Source organism: Portunus trituberculatus, chromosome 27 (genome assembly GCF_017591435.1).
Source record: "Portunus trituberculatus isolate SZX2019 chromosome 27, ASM1759143v1, whole genome shotgun sequence".
Classification (NCBI taxonomy): Eukaryota; Metazoa; Arthropoda; class Malacostraca; order Decapoda; family Portunidae; genus Portunus; species Portunus trituberculatus.
In genome coordinates, this window is record NC_059281.1 from 3,927,850 (window position 1) to 3,952,328 (window position 24,479).

Below are 24,479 nucleotides of genomic sequence, written 5' to 3' on the forward strand. Positions count from 1 at the left end.
ATCAATCAATTAAGGAGGGCATACGCTGGGGGGCACGTCGGCTCGCCTACCCTATGGCGCCACTCCAGGCAGTCACGCCTCATGAGTCTCCATGCAGGCTCCCTTCCCATGCCAAGTAACTCCCAGCAGGAGGCATCGACTTGCTGCAGCCATGAGTTCTGTGGACATCCCCTTGGCCTCCTCCATGCTGGGTTATCCCTTTCAGAGACAACCCAATATGCAGGATTGGCTTCTGGGTAACATGCCGCATGCCCATATAGTTGCAGTTGGCGATGACGGAGTATGCTGGTAATCGGCCTCGAATCACTCTCACGGAGCAATCGCTAATTTGACAGTCATACCAGCAGTACCCCATGATCCTGTGAAGGCTTCTAGTACCAAAGACATCAATTCACCTCTTGAGATCAGTTTTCAGTGTCTATGTCTCACAACCATAGAGTAAGAGAGGGATCACCAGTGATTTGAAGATCCAAATCTTGGTCCGTCTGCACAGGTACCGACAGTGCCAAATACTTGTGCTAAGCGAGCCCATAATGCCGTGGGCCAGGCTAATCTGCTGTACAACTTCCTGGCTTGACCCACTGTCGTTACACACTACACTACCAAGGTACGTGAAACTTTCTGAGATCTCAAGTGTCCTCACCACACACATGGACAGACGGTACTGTTTCATCCAGTAAGCCTCCAAACACCTGAACCTTGGTTTTGGGCCAGGAAACCTGGAGTCCCAGGGGCTTCGCCTCCTCATGCAGTGCCTCTAGAGCCATTACCAGAACCTCCAGTGACTCAGCAGATTACTGCATTATCGGCAAAAACAAGATCTGTAATCTCAGTATTGCCGACAGATACTCCACAATGACTTTGGTCTACAACTCTGCGTAGTACCCAGTCCATGCAAATGTTGAAAAGTGATGGAGCAAGCACGCATCCCTGCCTCACTCCCGTATTCGCAGGGAAGAAGCTGGACACGCCCCCTTCACACTTCACAGCATTAACAGTCCCGGAGTAGAGGCCAGTTAATAGACCAATAATCCTTGCAGGAATCGTGCGGAGATGCAGAAGATCCCAGAGTGTCTCTCGATGCACTGAATCAAACGCCTTCTTGAGATTGACATAGGCTGCAAGCATCCTTTGTTGAAACTCACATCGGCGCTCCCCCAGTACGCGAAGTGCTAGGATCCGGTCAGTTGTTGAATTACCAGGCGTGAACCAAGACTGTTCAGGTCTCTGGTGTTTCAGCAGGTGACTGTGGATACGCAACAACAGCAAATGGGCAAGTACCTTGCCTGGTATGCTGAGCAGTTTCATACTGCAGTAGTTGTTGCAGTCCTGACAGTCCCCTTTCCCCTTCCAGATAGGGATGACCAACCTCTTTTTCTGGTTAGGGGGAATGGTACCTGAATGCCATACAACAGTCAAGACAGCATGCAACCCACGGATCATGGCCTCACTGCCCACTTTGAACAGCTCCGCACTGATGTTACAGATGCCAGCTGCCTTTCCACCCCTCAACTTTGCCACAGCCTCTTTGACATCATCAATGGAGGGTGCAGTTTTGTTAATGGGTGGATTAGTATCCAGCATCTGTAACCTTGCAGTTTGGAGCTGTCTACTTGGAGGATCCACCGTGAACAGCTGCTCAAAGTACTCAGCCCAACGAGCCATCTGCCCATCTGCATCTGATACGAGGCATCCATCCGCTGTTCGAATAGTGCTCGCCTGAGATGTAAACTTGGAGCAGAGTTTCTACAGGGCTTGATAGGCAGGTTGGAGGTCATTAGCATTTAAATGACACTCTACAACCTCAGCGAGACCCCTGACATACCTCTCCTTGTCGCTCCTCAGGAGAGCTCTAGTCCTACGTGACAGAGCCCTGTACTGGTCACGATTCCCAGCAAGTCTGGCAGCGCCTCTCCTCACTACTGTCCAGCATCTCTACTGAGGCAAAGCCACTCCATGACCTTGGGCACTCCCAAACGCATTCCTTGGCAGCCTCAAGAGTCTCACGTTTGAAGATATCCTATAGCTCTACCAGGTCCTCGATGGTGTCGAGCACTGCAAACCAACTGGAAACTGTCACTCACTGCATACTCCTTGGTACACGTCAAGTCCTTCAGTTTCTCAAGATGAAATACAGTGTGGTCACATCTTGGAGGCTTTCTGGACTTGACATGCAGCTTGAGTGTGGCAACAACAAGCCTGTGATCAGTCACAAAGAACTCAGCACTCTGAAAAACCCTGCAGTTCTGAAGGATCCTCCAACGAGCACAAACAAGGAAATGGTCGATCTCCTTCGCTGCCCCTCTGACATTGCTATACCAAGTCCAGCGGTGCAGCGCTGATCTCTGATACCAAGAACCTTCTGGATCTTGCAAGATTCAGAAGAAAAGAGCTGTTGTTGTTCCTGGTACCAGAGACATGGGGACCAACACAAAACTCATAGCCAGCTATCTCAGTGCCAGTGACAGCATTAAAACTCGCCCATGACAATAAGTGGATCACAACAGGGACACTGGTCCAGTACAGAGTCGAGTTTGGCATAGAACGTCTCCTTCTCTTCTGTTTCACACACCTCAGTAGGAGCGTATACTGCAACAACAGACATAAAGCCTAGACTGTGCTTCAGCCGTGATAGCATTATACGCTCATAAACTGGAGTAACCTTTACAATATACAGCTGCAGTCTGCTGGAGATGCCTATGGCTACCTCCTTGACATGGTGACCATTGCTCGTGCTGCACCAATAGTAAGTAAAACCTTGGCTACTGGTCTTGCCACTTCCAGGCCTCCTTGTCTCAGAGAGTCCCACTATATCCACCCTCAGCCTACTGAGCTCATCCGATAGATGAGGCAGTCGGTGATCCTCAAAGAAGCTCAGGGTGTTCCAGGAGCTTACACGTAGATCCCTCCGAAGGTTTACCCCAGGAATGGTCCGATGGGTAGGCGCCATGTCTGCAGCCTCACCAGCACCCCCAAAGTTAAAAATAGGGCCAGGGGATCCTTCTGTCCCTCTCAAGACACAGGGATCTTGAGAGCTTTCCCCTTCCATGGTCGGAACCTTCAGCAGAACCAGATCGGGATTGTGGCAAAAGGCTCGCCCGCACCTAGAGCCTCGACCCCGACCTCTACCTTTAACTCTGGTAGTGGCTGTGAACCTTTATACAGGGAGGGGTTGCAGGCCCCACCCAGGGACACTGGTATCCCTAAGGATAAAAACCCTGGCTGCCCAAAAAAGGACAGAAAGGGAGGCAAAGACAGCAGAAACAGAATGGGACTGAGCTATGGGTGGATAGAATCCACCCATCACATTATCAACAAAAGGTGTTCTAAGAATATTCTGACTACAGGCAAGCCCCACTTAACGAATGGGTTACATCCCTTAAAAACCATTTGTTGTACAAATTTTCGTTAAGCAAACCAATTATAACAAGTTTGACCCCTGACTTGAACTTCCATTGAGAGTAAACAAAGTGAGAGTGCATCATAGTATAGTAAAAGGTTTAATGAAAATAAGAATTATGAAGTTAAACATTTAAGCAGCTTAATTTGACAAAGTCATCATAATGTACACTAATGTATGTATGTAACTTTATAATGTTAATGATCTTAAATTTATGAAGGGAGGGAGAGTGTGGAGCGGGAAATGCGCTAGCTGGCAATCTGTGGAATGTAAATAAAATGTACATCATTGTACTGCATACAAAACTTATGTGCATTTCCACAAAGGTTTTGCATTTTATCCATTGCAGAGTCACGAGTTCAGGTGGTTCTTTTAGCTTGCAAGGAAGATACGATCTCACTAGCCTTCTTAATAGAGTCTGCTGACCTGAAAATAGTAGAGACAGTAGATGGAGTCAAGATGGTGGAGAGCAATGCTATTAGTTTTCTCGCCTCTCTCGTGTCTGTGAATAATATCCAGCTTCACTTTGAGAGTAAGAGACTTCCTGGTCTTAGCAACGCTAGGCGACATTGCAGGACTGGTTGCAGGGCGTTTTGGTGGCATGTTGAGCGTGAGATGATGAGCTGGTGCTGGACCCTGTTTTTGTTTTGAACTAAGAGCGGGGAAGGGGAGGGGAGTGAGTGGTATGCGTTTTGTCCATGATAGGCGCTGGTGTACTCAAAAGCCTGTCGGCTTGCGTGATACGGCGGGGCTTTCAAACTAGGAAAAAATTACCTGGATAAAATTTTGTTAAAGCAAGTTTGGTGTTCGTTATATGTGCAGATGGTAGTAAAAGGAAACATTTGTTGTAGCGAAATTTTGTTGTATGAACGTTCGTTGAGCGGGAGTTGCCTGTACAGTAATACTTCGCTTAACGAACGTTCGTCTAACGAATTTCTGGTTTAACGTACCATATAAAGTTAGACCAAAAAGTCAGCATAACGTACAACCACATCCGTTTTAGCGAATTTTCTGGGTTTGAATTTGCCGGGTGAGGGACTGAACGCGGCAGCTTCACTGTGATTGTCTGGCTCTCCACCCATTTCTAGCGCTCCTGGAGCTGGATCCAAGATTCTTTAACAACCTCAGAGCAACCTCCTGCCGCGAAATGGCTTCCATGAACGCTTGGAGGGACTATGACAAGGTTGCTCTGAGGTTGCTGGGAACACCACCTCTGGAGATGGTGTTACTGTCTTATATATGCATTATGTTCACAAAACAACATTTCTATTAGCTTTTTACAAACCTTGTCCCCAAGAAAGGATTGTTTTGTAATGCATAAAGTGAAATCTTACATGGAATACCAAAAAATAAAGCAGAGATGATGAGATCGGCCACAGACGGCGGAGACTCCGTTGACTTGGCCGCTTCTTCTTCTTGTGACCTTTTTACCTTGGCGTGTTGTCTTTCACCATGATATTAAATTTGTTTCCACTCCTCTATTGCCTGTTATAATGGATATCATATCTTAGTATTCATATACGCTCATGCCATGAGGATAACCTTGACTGCGTGGCAGTGAGTGATAGTGAATTTATTTCATTAGTAATATTAAATTTGTTTCCACTCCTCTATTGCCTGCTATAATGGATATCATATCTTAGTATTCATATACACTCATGACATGAGGATAACCTGGACTCCGTGGCAAGGTTTGTAAAAAGCTAAAAGAAATATATATATATATATATATATATATATATATATATATATATATATATATATATATATATATATATATATATATATATATATATATGGTATGTTGGAGACCAGCCCAGAACGCATCCCCCTATTTCCATTATTTCCTATGGGAAAATTACGTCCGCTTAACGAATTTCCGCTCTATGAACAGCTTTGACACCCCCTATCCTGTTCGTTAAGCGGAGTATTACTGTATTTCATTAAAATGCAGGTGATATAAATGAGTGTTATATATCCAATCAAATGAAGGTATTTCATGTACATGTATGACAATGTGGTATATCAGGTCAGGCGATGTTGCCACTTGACCCAAGACTGGATTTTTCCCTGGAGGAAGGGGGTGGGGTCAGGTCACCATGCAGGTGCAAATCAACTCACTTCCATCTGATCGCCACGATGGAAGGACACACTGACGCTTCCCTGTTTAACTGCATGTTGTACAGCCGAACCAAGAAATTCATCTACAGAATTAATAGATACTTCTTAAAAGAAAAAGCAAATTGAGGACCACTTTTACCTACAAAGTAAGCGAGGAAGATAACAGCAAATGCAGCTGGTATATCTGAAGCCAGGGTGAAGAGGATTTGTTCCAGTGCAAACAGGATATGCAACATGACACCACAATCCTATCAGCCTGTCTACTTCTCTGGGAGAAAAAAAAAAAATAAATAAATAAATAAATAAATAAATAAATAAAAATAAAACTCTGCAATGATAAACTTCAATGACATTGAAAAGAGTGTTCTAAGAAAAACAATTTTAGAATTCTACACAAGGAGAGAAGTACCTATGCTGCAGAAAATAAAGGAGGAATTAAAAGAAAAAATAGATTTCAAAGGATGCCTGGAATCCTTACATACAGTCAGCAGAGAAGTTGATTTCCAATACAAGAGAGTTGATGGTAAAAAAATTTCTGATGAACAGAAGGGATGTGTAAGCTGCAGGAGCACATTTTTTACAACAGATGCAGCAACTTAAGAAATTCTGTAAAAGCTTTGTTTACCTCAATGAGACTTGGGTCAACCAGAACTACACCATACCAAAGTGTTGGGTTGATATACCACAGCCAGCAAAGCCACACGAGTAAAAGTTCCTACAGGGAAAGGGAGCCGCCTCATCATCCTCCATGCAGGAACTACACATGGATTTGTTGAAAATGCTCAACTTGTAATCCAAGCAAACAACAATGGTGATTACCATAACCAAATGATATCACTAGGATTTAAAGAATGGTTTAGGACACAGTTGCTGCCTAACATTCCTCCTAACTCTGTCAATGCTGCCTACCACTCAATGTAGCTTGAAAAAATACCAACTCAGCTTGGAAGAAAATAGAAATCAAAGAATGGCTTATTGAAAAGGAGAGTAGCCAGGTGATTAGTTATTAAAAGTCAACTTTTATTTCTCACAAAGAAGTACAGCACTGGCAAGAAATACTGGAATAGGTCTCCAGGGGACACCTATATTTATTTATTTATATATTTATTTATTTATTTATATATATATATATATATATATATATATATATATATATATATATATATATATATATATTACAGTAAAACCTCAGCTCACGACCATAATTCGTTGATGGCATGATGGAATGGAGGAGAGGAGGATAAGGAGGAAGACAGACAAGATACGAGAAGACAGTCATGAGAGAGGACTTTGGATGTGCGCAGCGTGTCAGAGCTACACAACAGCTGTGTAGCATCACAAGTCAGTGCCACTATGTGGGGCCCCATTATAGTGAACATCGGCGTGGGAAACATGGAAAGATTGCCAGTCTTCGTCTCTGCCTTGGAAGACCCTTGCCTGCTGGGGATTGACTTCCTCAAGCGTGTGGGAGCAAGTTTGGACTTCCGAGAAGGGAAGTTACAGGCATGTGGCCAGGAAGTTCCTTTGATCCTCGAAGGTGATGCTCAGTGTGTTAGGAGCGGGCAGTAGGGCGGTGTTCCTTCCCAGGCGAGCGAAGAAACAGCTGCAATAGATGTGCCACAATCTGCAGTACCTGGACATGGCCAGGATGATGATGACAGCAACGCTGAGAGCCACCAGAGCAGCAAGGATAACGCCGAGGAAGCTACAGTAGAGCGCGCCGGTAACATCACCATGCCCAGGAAAAACAGGAGAAAATCGGGGTGGCACGGAGATTATGTTATGTAATATTTTTCGTATGTTCCTGCTTCTATTTTCTTTTGTGCTTATGTTTTGTTTTGTTGTTGTGATAGCCGGGTTGGCTATCACACAAATGGCTTGCCTGCTGGCGAGCCGTTTAACCGCGTTCGTCCCCTGGATTGATATATTGACAAATTTTTTGGTCGTCTTGCGAATTGTTCATCCTTAGAGACGTTCATCAAGCGAGGTTTTACTGTATATATATGTGTGTGTGTGTGTGTATATATATATATATATATATATATATATATATATATATATATATATATATATATATATATATATATATACAGCAATACTCCACTTAACGAACAGGATAGGGGTGTCAAAGCTGTTCGTAGAGCAAAAATTCGTTAAGCGGACGTAATTTTCCCATAGGAAATAATGAAAATAGGGGGGATGCATTCTGGGCTAGTCCCCAACATACCACATGGGTTAAAAAAAAAATTATATATACATGTACGTTTCACAGCATATTGGGCCACTGGTGTACCACTACTTTTATGATGTCAAATGAGTCATTGGAAATTAGATGAGCTACGTACAAATTCTCTCACTGATAGCTCCTCTGTAATTTGTGCAGGAGCGGATCAAAGTTCGCCATGGTGAGGCAGAGTCTAGCGTATTGCACTAACGCGGGTAATGTGCTAAGCGGCGAAAACACGTTGTTAAGCGGAGAAGAAATACAGGTCAACCTCTTCGTACTGCGGAGCGGGAGAGAGTGAGACAGAGGCAGCCAATACCAGCACCAGGAGCTGGATCCAAGATTCTTTATCAACGTCAGAGCAACCTCTTGCCGTGAAATGGCATCCATGAACGCTTGGAGGGACGGTGACGAGGTTGCTATCAGGTTGCTCTGAGGTTGCTGGGAACACCACCTCTCAAGGTGGTGTTACTGTCTTATATATGCATTATGTTCACAAAACAACATTTCTATTAGCTTTTTACAAACCTTGCCCCCAAGAAAGGATTGTTTTGTAATGCATAAAGTGAAATCTTACATGGAATACCAAAAAATAAAGCAGAGGTGAGATCGGCCACAGACGAGGCGGAGACTTGCGGCAACTCAGCCACTTCTTCTTCTTGTGACCCTTTTAGCTTGCGTGTTGCTTTCACCATGATATTAAATTTATGTTTCCACTCCTCTATTGCCTGCTATAATGGATATCATATCTTAGTATTCATATATGCTCATGCCATGAGGATAACCTCGACTACGTGGCATTAAGTGATAGTGAATTACTAATGAAATACCGCGGTATTTCGTTAGTAATCCCCCCCTTTTTTTTAGCAGTCATGCATCAAACTGAATAAAGAACAGTTATCATGTTTTCTCTAAAGTAATAAAAGATATGGCAACATTACACAGATTATTGGTCTCACCCTACGGGTCAGTATAATTTAGTTTTACTATAGTGACTCTGCTCTAACTTGATGGGGTGTCTCTTATCATTGTCCTCATTTCCCTATCTGTTAGGTATTCTGTCATCCATTCTAAGATATTTCCCTTTATTCCTCTGATGTGTTCTATGTTCCATAGGAGTCTTCTATGTGGTAATCTATTGAAGGCCTTTTTAATGTCCAAATACACTGTGTCAACCCATCCATCACTCCCTTGTACTTCATCTATTACTCTTGTAAATTAAGCTTAGTAAATTTATTACACATGATCTTCCATTTCTTAGACCATATTGGGTTATTTATTATTTCATTTTCCTCCAGATAATCTAACCATTTTTCTTTAGTTACAATTTCACTGATCTTTCCCACAACACTAGTCAGTAACACTGGTCTATAACTTAAAAGCTTGGCTTTTTTTTCTCCTTTGTATATTGGGACTATATTTGCTCTTTTCCACTCTCTTGTTACCTTCCCTTCCATCAGAGAGCTGTTGATCACATCCCAGATTGGTCTCTACATTCCCTCAGTGTCCATCCTGACACTCCATCTGGCCCCATTGCCTTTCTCACGTCCACCCCTTCTAGCAGTTTACTGATTCTTTGCTTATGCACCACAATGTTTCTTAATTCTTTTTGTGTTGCTTGGTTGTTTGGTTCTATGAAGTCTCCCTCTTCATTAAATACTGATTTAAAGCTCTCATTCATAAGTTCACTCATTTCCTCTGGTGTTTCATATCTATTATTTTCCTTAATTAGCTTAGTGATGGTCTCTCTGTTTGTCATTTTTCCATTTAAGTAGTACTTATAAAAAAGCTTGGGTTCCTCTGAGTCACCTCAGTAGCTATTCAGCTGCTTAAGAGAGGGAGTGGATTGCACATCTGATGTGCCAGGTGTAAGATAATTGCACTATTATTTTGTTTCCTTCCACCTTCTCAACATGCCCAAATTAACTGAAGTAGGGACAAATGGAAGGAGGTATTTACTTTATACAACGCTGGTCACGATCTCCTATTTATTTCCATTCAAACAGGTGTTCAGCTGAGAACAATGCAGTGCTTGATAAAACGTTTCAAGGAAACAAGGGAACCTTCTGCACTTGCTCCACTTCCCAAGTCTGGTAGACCTTATAAGACCACTTTAAAAACCTGTGCACTAATCTCCATGCAGGTTGCTAAAGAACCAAGACTGACAGCATGGGAAATCAAAGAAAAACCCACAGTTACTGGAATATGTATCTGTGAGGAGTGTGCAGGACATTCTATTCAATGACTTGGTCTACAAATGTTATCGTGCCCGTAAGAAACCCGTTAACTGCACTGCAAAAGGAGAAGAGTAATATTTTACAAGAAATACCTAGTCTGGAGTGAGGAGCAATGGAAGATGGTGCTCTAAAGTGATAAGGCAGCTTTCACTATTACTGAGACACAGTCACCACAAGTCTACCACAAGCCAGGCAGTGATCCCTTGGATCCTAAGTACACCTCCAAGTTCATGAAGCACCCAGCATCACTTATGGTATGGGGCTGCTTTATATACTATGGTGTTGGTAATTTAGTTATTCTTCCTGCTAATGTTAAAGTGAACCAACACAACTATCTAGAGCTTTTGCTTGTGTGTTTTCTTTGAAAACACACTAGCAAAAGTGTTTAAGCAGGATTCAGCTCCTGCACATGTTGCTAAATCTGTTAAGCAGTGGCTGACTGACTGTGAGGTTCCCTTCATTGGTGATTGGCCTGGCAATAGCGCCCAGATATTAATCCTATAGAAAATTTAAGGGTGTACTTGAAGAGACAGCTATGTGGTATGGACACATAATCACTGCGGAAACTTGAGACTGCAATCAAGCAACTATGGGCCAATTTTCCACAAACTTACCTGCAAAACCTTACATCCAGTGTCCCAAAATGCCTTCAAGATATCATAAAGATGAAAGGGAATGCAACTAAATACAGGTAGTTCTCGATTTATACGAATTCAAAGTTATACAGTGTCCAAAAATAGGGGGTATTCATCACATTGTACAAATTCCTCAGAATTATATGGTTACAAGAAAGTTTAAATTCACGCGGCGATTTCCCAGCTGCCAGCTGTTTCCCACCACCCGCATCCCTCTCACCCTGGCCGCGCACCAAGCAGGCTCATTGTTCACCTACGCATGGTTGTGGCAACATCTCACTTTCTCGTGCCCAGTGTTTACCATGGCTACCAAGGGCCCTTCTGCATCTCCAGCTGGTGGTGATACGCCCAAGAGAGCAAGGAAGACACATACACTGGAGGAAAGGCTGGAAGTCTTGGACAGGGCAAAAAAAGTCCAGCGAAATAAGTGTTATTCAGGCCGCATTGGGCATGAATGAAGCCACGGTAAGGTGCATAAAACTAAACGCAATGAAGATCCGAGAATCAGCTATGAGGTTCTTCTCAAAGAAAAACAGCAATCGATAATAAGCTTCTTCACACTGCATACACCAAGTCAAGTAGTAACAGAATCGGAGACAGACAACGACAATGGTGACACATCAGAGGAGGAAGTAGCAAAATAGAGGAAGAAGGTAGCTACTGTACTAATAAAATAATTTTGTGTTTAAACATTTCCCATTTTCATTGTCATTTTTATGTCTTTGTAAGTTTATTAATAAAAGCATTAATAAGCATAATAGAAATGTGTTTAATGCAAAATGTATACGTACAGTAAAAATTTATTTTTATTTTGAACACATCCTTCAAAGTCTGGTGGTGGTGGTAGTAGTAGTAGTAGTAGTAGTAGTAGTAGTAGTAGTGGTGGTGGTGGTGGTGGTGGTGGTGGTGGTGGTGGTGGTGGTGGTGGTGGTGGTGGTATGGTGGTGGTGGTTATGGTGGTGGTGGTGGTGGTGGTGGTGGTGGTGGTGGTGGTGGTGGTGGTGGTGGTAGTGGTGCGAGGACGCCCCTGAGCCTTGCCCTGGAGGGCGAGGCTGTTCAACCAAGGGACGAAGTGGATGTGCTGGGAGTCACGCTCATGAGGATCACATGGCTGCTTGATGGAAAGGGGCTGGGGGTACTGTACAAAGCTCAGGTCTGCTCTTTTATACTAACAAAATGTCTAGGAAGTTGGTATTCATTCCTTACTTTCTACAATTTTTACTTTATATGATCCCTTCCAGAACGCATCGACCGTATAAATCGAGGACTACCTGTCCTAATTAGTTCAATGTATGTTTTTGTTTATCTATCATTTTCTCAGCAATCTGTAAACAACATGTTTTTTTTTCAGGCAACATCAGGACTTTCCGCACATACTGTACTTGTCTACAAATATTCCATACTTCTCTTGGACTGTTTTGCCTTGCATGGTTTCCTTCCATCCAATACTACCGAAGTATCTTCCTAGTCCTTCAAAATTTGTCTTAACATGATTATATCTTTTTATTGTTTGGCTCCCTTATTACATTTCAAAATTCTCTGATCCTCTATTCAAATTTCTATAATCACATGATCACTTTTCCCATTGGGTTCTAATCCTCTATACCTTGCATAGTCCTTCACCCATTGGTCCAGCATAACTGTTACATCCATCTCTTCCCAATTAACATGTTTGCAATTTAGATACCCCACAAGTAGCACTCTTCTGTCCTTCCTTAACATGTTGTCCAGGCTATTTAGCACTTCCATTTCCATTTTTTTATGTACATTAAACCCTCATGTACAAGTATAAGTCTTCAGTGGCACATATGCTACTATGATACTACCTTTTTTTCCCTCCCACTGGTTCTAATTGTTATGCTTAAAACCTCTGCCAGTCCATCTCCAACTGTACCTCCTCCACGTATATATTCTCTCTAGTCATTATCAATACTCCTCCTCCTGCTTTTCCCCTTCTGTCTCTCCTCCAAACATTATATCCCTGGTCTTTAAAGTTCACTTGGACATCTTCACTTAACTCTATTTCTGTTATATATACCATGTCCAGTCCTTTTTTCCAATATATAAACTCTTACTTCCAATCTTCTTGATATAAATCCATCTATGTTTGTGTACATGTCTCTTATTGCTTTCCCACCCCTTCCCAAATATACCATTTCCTAAGCCTCATGTCTAGCACTCTCCAGTAGAAAATTCTTCTCGTTCTCTGTCCTTCTCTTGTTTTTCCTTAGCTTCAATTCTCAGTTCTCTTTCTTTTTCCCTTTCTTCCTGTGTGTGTGTGTGTGTGTGTGTGTGTGTGTGTGTGTGTGTGTGTGTGTGTGTGTGTGTGTGTGTGTGTGTGTGTGTGTGTGTGTGTGTGTGTGTGTGTGTGTTCACTGTTTGATCTGCTGCAGTCTCTGACGAGACAGCCAGACGTTACCCTACGGAACGAGCTCAGAGCTCATTATTTCCGATCTTGGGATAGGTCTGAGACCAGGCACACACCACACACCGGGACAACAAGGTCACAACTCCTCGATTTACATCCCGTACCTACTCACTGCTAGGTGAACAGGGGCTACACGTGAAAGGAGACACACCCAAATATCTCCACCCAGCCGGGGAATCGAACCCCAGTCATCTGGCTTGTGAAGCCAGTGCTCTAACCACTGAGCTACCGGACCGTGTGTGTGTGTGTGTGTGTGTGTATTTACCTAGTTGTATTGTACAGGGTTCAAGCAGGGCTCAGTGTCCTGTCTCCATGTCTCTATTTATCTAATTTTTCCTTAAAGTTATGCACGTTATGTGTTGTAACAACTTCATTATTCAATGCATTTCACTTCTCCGCCATTCTGTGTGGAAAATTGTATTTTCTAATATCCTTCACACGCTGCCTCATCCTGATCGTTTTCACATGTCCTCTTGTCCTTCTATCTTCTCCTGTCACCAACACCAGGTTTTCCTTGTCTATCTTTTCAATGCCATTGACTATCTTGTACATTGTTATTAGGTGTCCTCATTCTTTTTTATCTTGTAAGGTTAGTAGTCCCACTTCCTTCAGTTGTTCTGCATATGTTAGGTCCTTTAGTTTCAGCATCATCTTTGTAGCAATCTTCTGTATCCTTTCTAATCTTCTTATATCCTTTTTAGAGCTCAGAAACCACACCACTGCTGCATATTCCAGCTTTGGACATATCATGATTGTGATGATTTTTTCATCATATCTTTGTCCATGTATTGAAATGCCACTCTTATATTAGTCAACATTTTATATAATAATCCAAATATCTTACTTAAGTGTTTTTCAGTGCTCAGATTTTCCTGTATAATCACTCGAAGATTGTTTTCCTCTTTAGTCTTCATTATTTGTTCCTTTCCCATCAAATAATTCCATACCAGTCTTCTTTTGCTCTTTCTTAGTTCCATTACGTGACATTTCTTGGCATTAAACTCCAATTTCCACATCTTACTCCATGCATAGATTTTGTTTATATCTTCCTGTAACAGCAGACAGTCCTCCCTGGTTTTGATCACTCTTAGCAGCTTTGCATCATCAGCAAATAAATTAATATAACTGTTTACCCCAATGTAAATGTCATTTACATAAATGTGAAACATAATGGGGGCTAATACTGAACCTTGTGGCACTCCACTGTTACTTTACCCCATGATGAGTATGTATCTCTCATCACAGTTCTCATCTCCCTATCCTTCAAATAATCTCTTGTCCAGTTTAGCAGTTCCTTGTAGTCCTCCTATGTTCTCCAGTTAGTTTCCAAAGCAGTCTTCCATGAGGGACTTTATCAAAAGCCTTTCTTATGTCCAAGTATACTGTGTCCACCCACCTGTCTCTATTTTCCAGTCCTGCAATAACTCACAAGTAGAAGCTTGATAAGTTTGATACACATGACTGCCCTGTCCTGACCAATATGACTTGTTCCTCTTCTATATATTTAACCAATTTTTCTTTGATAATTATTTCACAAAACTTCCCCAAAACACTTGTAAGTGACACTGGTCTGTAGTTTAGTGGTTCAGTTGTCTTTCTTCCTTTAAATATCGGTATTACGTTGGCTCTCTTCCATTCTAGTGGAACATTCCCTTCATTTATTGAACTTGTAATTATTTCCCAAATTGCATTCAGTAGTTGCTCTTTACATTCATTTAACTCCCAGCCTGATACACCATCTGGCCCCATTGCTTTTCTGACATCCAACTTATCCAATAATCTTCCAACATCCTCCTTATACACTGTGATTTCCTGTAATCTTTCGCAATGCAATGTCCTACTAAGTTCTGTGAAATCTTCTGCAATGAACACCGTTTTGAAGCTCTCATTCATTATTTCACACATTTCCTTCTCTGTTTGGTATGTCTTCCCTCCTTTAATTATTTTTTCTATTGTTTCCTTGTTCTTTGTTTTGCCATTTATAAACTTGTAGAAAAGTTTGGGTTCATCTCTGCTTTTATTCACCACACCTTTCTCAAAGTTTCTTTCTTCCTCTCTCCGAACTCTAATATATTCATTTCTCACATCTATATACTGCCATCTGTTATTGTCATTTCTCTGTTTTATGAGTTTCTTTCAAGCTTTATCTTTTGCCTTTTTAGCTTCTATGCATCTAGCATTGTACCAAGCGTGCATTTTTTCTTAACTCTATAAAAAGGTACATATTTTTTTACTCCATTATATTTCTCTAAGAATATGTCATATTTCCCTTATCTTGTGTGTGTGTGTGTGTGTGTGTGTGTGTGTGTGTGTGTGTGAGAGAGAGAGAGAGAGAGAGAGAGAGAGAGAGAGAGAGAGAGAGAGAGAGAGAGAGAGAGAGAGAGAGAGAGAGAGAGAGAGAGAGAGAGAGAGAGAGAGAGAGAGAGAGAGAGAGAGAGAGAGAGAGAGAGAGAGAGAGAGAGAGAGAGAGGTGGCAAGAATTATGTACAACCAATAATATACACAAAAAGATAGTCAACTACAGTGGGATGATGTGAAGCTCTGACCTGAAGGAATGTTCCAGCAGAGAGTAGAATACTCGGCCAACACCGAAGGATGGCTCAATCACACTTGGGACAATTTCCTCCACAAAGACTTTCTTCTGCTCTCTCTTGAAGCTCGGAATCATCGCTCGTGTTATTTTGAAGCCACTCAGCTCATATTCCCTGCAAGTTGAAGATAGAGTTAAAGACAGTCATTTCTGAATTTCCTTGACCTTTTGACGTGCTGAATACCACTCAAGTAACCACAAGGCTGAGTAAACTACAAGTTTCAACAGCAGTCACCCTTGTTCAGTGAGAGCCTTGTCCATCTGCTCAGCCTGGTCTATGGTGAGAGCAGCTAAAGCCTCTTGTACAGCCTTGGCATCCTTTTTGAAGGTCTTGCCAATCATGCCCTTGTCTGGTTGTGGTGCCAGGCTGTCCACCATCACTGCTTCCTTCAGAGGCCTCTCCACACACATTTTGACACCTGAATTGAAAATGGAGTCATTATCCACTAGAACACAAGGCAGGCAATAAGGAAAGCTACAAGAAACCATCAGGCACCCACTACTCTCCATGCATATAAAAAGTCTCTCCTGACTTCATTCATTCATTTTAAGACCAAGATCCATTTCACACAGCATCACTGGTGACAGCCACCAGTTATCACAATGTAAACCATCATAATAACTGCAAAAGATAAGTAACCATGTTCTACCATCAGCAGCAGTTACCTGCAGTGGCCTCATACGAAAGGTCCCATTGCAAACTAGGGGAAGAGGCCTCAGAAGCCTTCATGTGTGTTTACATGATAGGTAGGCAAAAAAAAAAAAAAAAAAAAAAAAAAAAATTATCAATCTAAATTTCAAGAATGAACCCTGCCAGCAGGCACAATACCCACCTGACCCCTTGGTGTGCTGCTGGAGATCATAAGCACTGCGATCAGCACAGCCTACACACTCTATCCAGCCATAAGAGGTGAGACACTCAGCATCCCAGCAATCACAGGCATAATGGGCCATCTCATTACTCAGGTGCTGACGGAACCTCAGTTTCTTGGGGTTAATGCCAATCCTGAGGAGGTACTGCTGGATGCGTGCCATGTAATACCCAAGAGTCTCATTGGCCACCAAGCCCTGTAACATCAAAATAATGAACATTGTTGGTTGCTACACTCATCATCATTGCCATTTGCCTGTCATCCACTCCCAAAACACACACACACAAATGATAATAATAATAATAATAATAATAATAATAATAATAATAATAACAAAAAAAAAAAAAAAAAGGGAACTAAATAAAAAATTACTAAATACCAGCCCCTAGGTATCTATTATTACGCTCTCTCTCTCTCTCATGTGGGTAAAGCCTCATGTATGTAACCCTTAACAGCAAGAATTACAACCCTCTCCATCATTATCAATGCATGTATTAAGTCAGCCTCCCCAATGAAAGGAAACTCAAGATACATACTAGGTCAGTCAAGACAAATCGACATTCACTCTAACGCACAAAATTAAATTCAAAAGAATTTTCTCACATCTTAATCCCTAAACCTCTGAGGGAGGAAGAATTAATCCCCAATGATTGTAAGAGTCAACTCCACAGGTTACTCAGGTTCCCCATATTAATGGTCCTACAGAACTGGCTCACCCCTTCTCAACTAGTATAATGTCCATATTCATATGTGTATAATTACAAAAAGATTCATGCATGAAGAAATACTCATCAAGTATTACAATCAATGAGTGACACTGCAATGCAAGTAAATAAAGACGTGCAAGAAAAGCTACTAGAAGCAAGAATCACAGTCAGAGGAACTCAAGATAGCAGGCATGAAATGAAAGCCTACATGAATGCCCGAGAACAACTATAAATGTTGCATGATGAATGGTGTCATGGTGCCATTAAGCTTCCCATAAGGAAACATTAGTGAAACAGTTAACACGATAATGCTGGACAAGGTAGACACCTGCAGTTCAGTGAGCTATCAAAATCATCACAAAATTTCAGCAACAAGGATTGCACTAATGATCACAATCTCAGAGCTACTTTGCTCAGGATGACTACCTTGGACAACATCAAATATAACAACACTCAAAGCAACAACAATGGTCCATTGGTAGAGAAAGTGACATTCAGTCAGCAGTCAGGGTGACAACAATGCTCTGTAAAGGTCACTGACTTTGCCTCTGCAGCATCCTGAAACTTGCATCCACTACCATAAAAAATCCATTTATATTCATGTACACTAAATCGGTTTGCAAGTGAGTAAGCAGGTGTAATTCTATTTATGCAGGTACAAATAGTGATTCCTAAAGAAAATTCAGACATGAAGAAGCTGTTTGTGCCACACTTTAAAGTAACAGTTGTGGTGTCTTGAAAATCCTTCCTTAGTTCCCTTCCTGCCCATCCTCATCCCTCCAATTACCACACAACACAAAACAAAAGGAGCTAGCAAGTTTGTTAATGCACCTTTTGTCTCCCGCCTGTCAGCTCCTCCAGCATCAGCTTTTTCCCAGGGAGACCCAGCCTTTCTTTTTCACTAAAGCTGGACAAGTGTCGGTACCAGCGCGAGGCATGGAACAAGTCAGAGGGAGGGGGCTGCCTCAGGGCTTCCCAGACCACCAAATCCGCCTGGGAGGGGCTGTGGTCCAGGATGTAGCTCCGCTCCTTCAGGTAGCGATCCAGGGCACCAACCTCTGCTGTGGTGGAGAGCAGCCCCAAGGAGCTCAACCCAGACTATCAACAGAATCAAGAAATCTCATCTGAGGACCTGCAAAACTGGCACTGCTCTGTTGCGCCCCCACCTCATGGCAGAGGGATTTGAATCTCAGACTCTTGACCTCTAAATACCTTGATGCAAAAATAGATATCAAGAGGGAGAAAAAAGGCACTATAAGGAGGGAAAGTATTAGGAAATCTGAGGATGGTGATCAAAGGTAAGATGATGGTGTTTGAAGGTGCAAGCCTTTTGAGGCACATAAATCTCTTTTTACCTAAGGGCTGGCCCTGTGATATTGCAACAATTCTTCTAAGCCACATGGTTCAATAATTTCTTAATGGCCATTACTTAAAATATAATGGCAAAAATTTATCAGATTATCACCTTTTGCAATAATCCTTCTAAAAAGTAGTTATGAAACAGGTGAACTCACAGTATAGAGACAAACGTGTGTTCAATCAGACAAACTGAAGCAATCTGACACACATCTTGTCACTAGTTCCTGGGAGTTATAACATCACTCAGTATTCATGAAGTTACTTAGACAATTATTGACAAAGTCAATCTCAAAGGAAGAATTAAGTCTGAATGAAGTACAATGCAATATTTCCACATTTTTTCACTCCATGATACCATCGCACAATATAAAAATTCACTGACGCTCCATTTGTAGGACATCTATGCTTTTCCTTGACCTTGCATTTAATTGATGCCAAACAGCCATACAAAGCAGCCACAATGATAATTTTATCAAAGATTCTCTTACCATCCTCACAGATTAACACTTCTTTATTCACTCTGAGTGATCAAAACCTGTGACTTACTCTGTCTCCATGGACCCTCCTGTCCCAAAATTACACAGCAAGTATTGAAACCTTTGTCACTTGTTGCAGTAAATCACTGTTCAAAACTCTATTGGCATATGAATAAAACAAAATAAAATAAAAATAAAATTTTCATTCATCTCTTCACTTTGTTCTGAAACATTTTTCTAAGTTTTCTTCAATGACACACTCATCCAAGTTAGCTTCTCCCAGATCACACAAAATAACTGGCTCAACTCACATCATCTATCACCAACATACAAATTCTAATTCCCTTGTTCCATAAACCTTACTTTAAACCTCTCATGTTATTCCTATTCCTTTACACAATTAATTTTACTAAGAGTGCTGTATTGCCACACTAAGACATATACAATGTTACACTGCCTTAAGGAAGCTTTCAGTTTACAATAAAATTTCATTCACACACCCAAAGGAAGAAAGCTTGCCATATTTAAGTTTTAGAGGCTCTGGGTTAGCCATACACTCACCCCATGTACAGCTTCCCCTATGGTCATTCGTTTGGCTGACTCTCCATCCATCTGAGCACAGCCTGAATACAGTACCATTTCTGTGTTTGCCACCTGAAAAGTACACAGTTGCTTCACCACTGTATCAAAGACTTCACTTCATACAACAATAAAAAGTATCACCATCATCACCCGACCACTTCTTTACCATAAACCTTTCTTCTCATCATGCTAACAATTCAACAGTAATATTTTGGAACAAGGCATGCAAGATTCATCTAAGCATGTTTTAATATATCAATATGAAAACAACAATAATATTTGTGTCGACCCTCAAAAAATGGAAAACACTTATTTCAGAATAAAAACCTAAATGAGGCCTAGTATCTGTACACTATTTCTGTACAGGGTGGTGGTGTAGTGGATAAGGTGGTGAGCGTAGGATCGGGCAGACGTCCACGCGTAGGTTCGGATCCCACTACATACCCCTTTGAAGCTATGCCATTTGTCAAGTGGTTTAAAGTTACCTACATGTCACCATGATAACCAGGTTTTAGGTGGTTACACCAAAGATTCACTTAGGTGGTGATATGGGCCCTAATATGGGTACCACTATTAATAAAATTGCCTTCATCACTAATGGGCAGAAGCTGAACAGCACTTCCCACATATACTCTTCAAGTATGCCTAAAGGCACTAGAGACCACAACAGAATAAAAAAAAATAAATAAAATAAATAAGATGAAAGGCAATCAAATACTGCAAAAATAACACTATTACTTGGTTTCCAATGACTATATCTTCCCGAAGCAATTATATTATTATCAAAACTAAGAAATGTTCCTAAAAAAATAAATGCACACACCTGAGCAAACTTTGGATGGCTCTTGTCATCAGGATCACAGAAGTGCTCAATTTCAGCCATAGTGAATTCCCGCACCCTCAGTAGCCCAGAGCGTGGTGAGATTTCATTGCGGTAAGCATTGCCCACCTGCAACAATAGAGGTGTGGGAATTAGTGATGGTGTCACTACTGTATTTCTGCCTCACTTTGAATTCCTTTCTTGAAATTCAGTTTAGTTAATTCTGCAACGTCACTTATGTTGCCTTTTATCTTTCTGTGGAGAACAACTGGCTACTCGCACCTGGGCACAGGCAAATGGCAGCTTGCCTTGGTTGTACTCTAGCAGCCTCTTGAAGTTGACAAAGATGCCTTGGGCAGTTTCAGGTCTCAGGAAACCTTTTAAATTACCTGCAACAACAAAAACAAAGCAATGAATGAAACAGCATATGTATCTTTAGTTAATTCTACTCATCACCACATTTTCATTACATTGAATCTCTTCTCATCAGCTTTCATATTGTGTATTTTGGTCATATATAGTGATATTGGCAACATTACTTTTATAACAATTCAAGATCTTTATCTAAAAACTTTCATTTATCACTCACATTTTTCATTCTAAAATCATACTTGTATTTTCCCATCCATAGTAACATACAAAGCAAAACACTTAAAATATCCTACCTCATCCAGCAACTTGCTACTTAAAATTCTACTGGTCACAACTAGGCACACCTATACACACCTGAGGGACCAATGGAGATCGGAAACATGAGATTAAATTCTGTAGCGTCTGTGAGGTTGTTGCCCGTCAATGGAGATTTCATGTCATGCTTCCTCATCAAGTCATTCATCTCCTCCTGCATTACAAAGTATCTTGCATTGATTTCTATGGTTTTCAAGTGAGAATCATATAAAATCTAATCATATGTTTGCTCAGATAGAGATCAAGTGCTCCTGTTTTAAACTACATTGCCTTTTTATTATCATTTTACATAACAAACCATGGTCATCCCATCAAGGCGAGCCAGCGTGAGGGATAATGCTTCCTTCTCTTCAGCAGATGTCTTCTTGTCTGCCATCACCTTCTCAAAGTGCTGCTTTATCAGGTGATCAAGCCGGAAACACTCCCCAGTTTTAACATCCTGGAAGTATGATGAAGATTCAGTGTGACTTTATACCAATATACATATACATAATATCAATTCATATGTTATCTCAATTTTCTTAAAAGTAATTTTTTGACTAACAACCAGTCTAAGCTCAAAACACAGGCTCATCCATACATTAAAGTAGGTGGCTTTTCCTCATGATATACAACATAACATAACATAAATAATAGGATAATAAAGGGCCACCAGGGCCCATCTAGGTTATCCTGTATCAGTCGCACAGCGACCTCGTCATCAGTACTTAAAGATACACTTACAAGTACTACACAATACATTATATACTAATTCTAAATATTTGGCCCATTAACAGGGCTAAGTCCTGCAGCGAATTCCTCTACAATCTGTGATCCCCATACATGGGGATCATGTCTTGTTTAACTATAGTAAATTTCTTATAAAAACTATCATGCAGCGCTATACACAATTATAAATCTAATAAATTTAAGTGCTTATCTAATCTGTTTTTAAACATTGTCAAACTAGTGCTATTTACAACCCTCTCTGGCAATGTATTCCAGAAGTCTACCACCCTATGACTAAAGAAATATTTTCTTGTATCTAACCTGCAGCCTTGCTTTCTAATCTTCCTGCCATGATTTCTAGTCCTACTTCCTCCTCTAAGGTAAAGAAAGATCTCACATCTATGTAGTTTGTATCTGAGAACATTTTAAATAACTCTATCATATCCCTCTTATACATCTCCTCTCAAATGAAAACATGTTTAATTCCTTTAATCTATCTCTATACTCCAGGCACTTTAATGCTGGTATCATCCTAGTTGCTCTTCTCTGAACTGCTTCTAACATGTTGATATCCTGCCTATAATGGGGTGACCAGGCCTGTATGCAATACTCTAAATGGGGCCTAACATAGGAATTATATAAGCTACGCACCACTTCCTTACTTTTATAACTAACATTTCTATTTATAAAACCCAGGATCCTATTTGCCCTATTTCTTGCTTCTAAACATTGCTTTGAAAATTTCATAGTCCTGTCTATCACTACTCCTAAATCCTTTCCTCCTCTACTGCCTCTAGCCAACATCCCTCCATCTCATAGCTAAAGTTTGTGTTGTCTTTACCTAAATGCATAACCTGACACTTTTAGAATTAAACTCCATCTGCCACCTGTCTGCCCATGCTATCAGCCTGTCCAGGTCTCGTTGTATTCTGTAATTGTCCTTTTCACCCTGTACTGCACATGCTATCTTAGTATCATCTGCAAACTTTGATACTTTGCTACTAATTCCTATATCTAAATCGTTAATGTACACCAAGAAAAGAAGAGGTCCTAGCACTGATCCTTGGGGTACCCACTAACCACTTCCTTCCACTCAGACATTGCCCCATTTAATACTACTCTCTGTTTCCTATCAGAAAGCCATTCACTAATCCAATCAACTAACCTACCCCCTATCCCATGTAGTCTCAATTTGTACACTAGCCTCCTATGCGGTACCTTATCAAACGCCTTGCTAAAATCTAGATATATAACATCTATGCTATTTCCATCATCTAACTCCTTGGTAATATATTCTAAGATATCGAGCAAATTTGTAAGACAGGACCTCCCTGATCTAAAGCCATGTTGGGTATCTCTAATTAATCTATAATCTCTAATTAATCTATTCTCATTTAAATGCTCCCAAATACTACCCTTAATGATTTTCTCTAGTATCTTACATACTGAAGCCGCCACTAGACCACAGGATCAGATATCTACCATCAATATATCTACTAAGGTAAATGCTAATAAAAAAACAGTACAGATGTGTCCGGCATTGGCATGTTGTTACGTGGTGAATGATGATGATGATGATGATGATGATGTCTCGGAGGTTTTGCCTTTGCCTCGCCTCCTGTTACTTCTATTCTTCCTGATCCTGCCTTTCTTTTATTTTTCTTCTCTTGTCTTCCACATCTGGTGCAAAGCTCTTTCTTCTCCTCAGATTTGTTTTCTGAACAAAAACGCCTGATTTATTTTCCAACTTCCTGGTACAGCTGGTGCAGGTGCCAAATGCCGTTAAAGACAACACTATGTTCCCACCAAATTTTGCTAAACACATTCTAAAATATCGTTAAAGCTTCAACCTGTATAGGGTAAAGTCCCAATAGACCCGGACATTTTCCATTGCGGACATTTGCCATTCGGACAAGCCTTCTTTTAGTCCAAATCATTGATGCTCCCAAATACTACCCTTAATGATTTCTCTAGTATCTTACATACTATACTAGTTAAACTGATCGGTCTATAATTATTCGCATCATCCTTCCTACCTTTTTTAAATATTGGTGTAACATTAGCTAACTTCCAGTCCTGAGGTATCTCAGCAAACCTAAGTGATCTTTCAAAGATTAACTTAAGTGCTTCAGAAATACTGTCTACACCCTCCCTAAGTACTCTGGCATGTAGCTCATCAGGACCACTAGCTTTCCTATCGTCTAGTTCAAGAATAAATTTCCTAATAATTCCCGGTTTTATATCAATATTTTCTAAAGCTCTTAAACTACTCGTCGCACTGTTTGTAACAGGATTTCCTATTCTTTCCTAGTAAATACTGAAGAAAATTGTTCATTCAATAATTCTACTATGTCTTCATTTTGATCCACTACTACACCATCTTTTCTGAGTGGTCCAATCCTATCCTTATTTCTTTTATCACTGACCTTGTAATAACTATATAATTTTTGGGATCTTTACTCCCAGCTCTAGCTAGTTTTATCTCTGCCTGCCTTTTACTTTTTTTATAACCTTACTCAAATCATCCCTGACCTGTCTGTACCTAATCAAATCTACATCTTCCCACTTTTCTGCAACTCTCTATATGCCCTCTTCTTCTCTCTGATCTGGCTACCTATCTCATGAGTCCACCA

General features: G+C 41.0%; 1 protein-coding gene across 2 annotated transcripts in view; it reads right to left on the minus strand.

Annotated features, from left to right (window-relative positions):
• The window catches only part of LOC123509674 (glycine--tRNA ligase-like), a 41,850-nt gene that overhangs the window by 11,651 nt on the left and 5,720 nt on the right, over window positions 1–24,479 (minus strand). The window contains exons 5-13 of one of the 2 annotated variants that reach the window (XM_045264142.1): window positions 21,437–21,577; window positions 21,178–21,292; window positions 20,734–20,840; window positions 20,455–20,580; window positions 19,611–19,703; window positions 18,046–18,312; window positions 16,469–16,703; window positions 15,871–16,054; window positions 15,592–15,750 (exon numbers count right to left, since the gene is read on the minus strand). In XM_045264142.1, the coding sequence (XP_045120077.1) occupies window positions 15,592–15,750; window positions 15,871–16,054; window positions 16,469–16,703; window positions 18,046–18,312; window positions 19,611–19,703; window positions 20,455–20,580; window positions 20,734–20,840; window positions 21,178–21,292; window positions 21,437–21,577 (1,427 nt within the window). The remainder of the gene's footprint in view (window positions 1–15,591; window positions 15,751–15,870; window positions 16,055–16,468; window positions 16,704–18,045; window positions 18,313–19,610; window positions 19,704–20,454; window positions 20,581–20,733; window positions 20,841–21,177; window positions 21,293–21,436; window positions 21,578–24,479) is intronic. The other variant, XM_045264143.1, reaches the window with a different exon arrangement.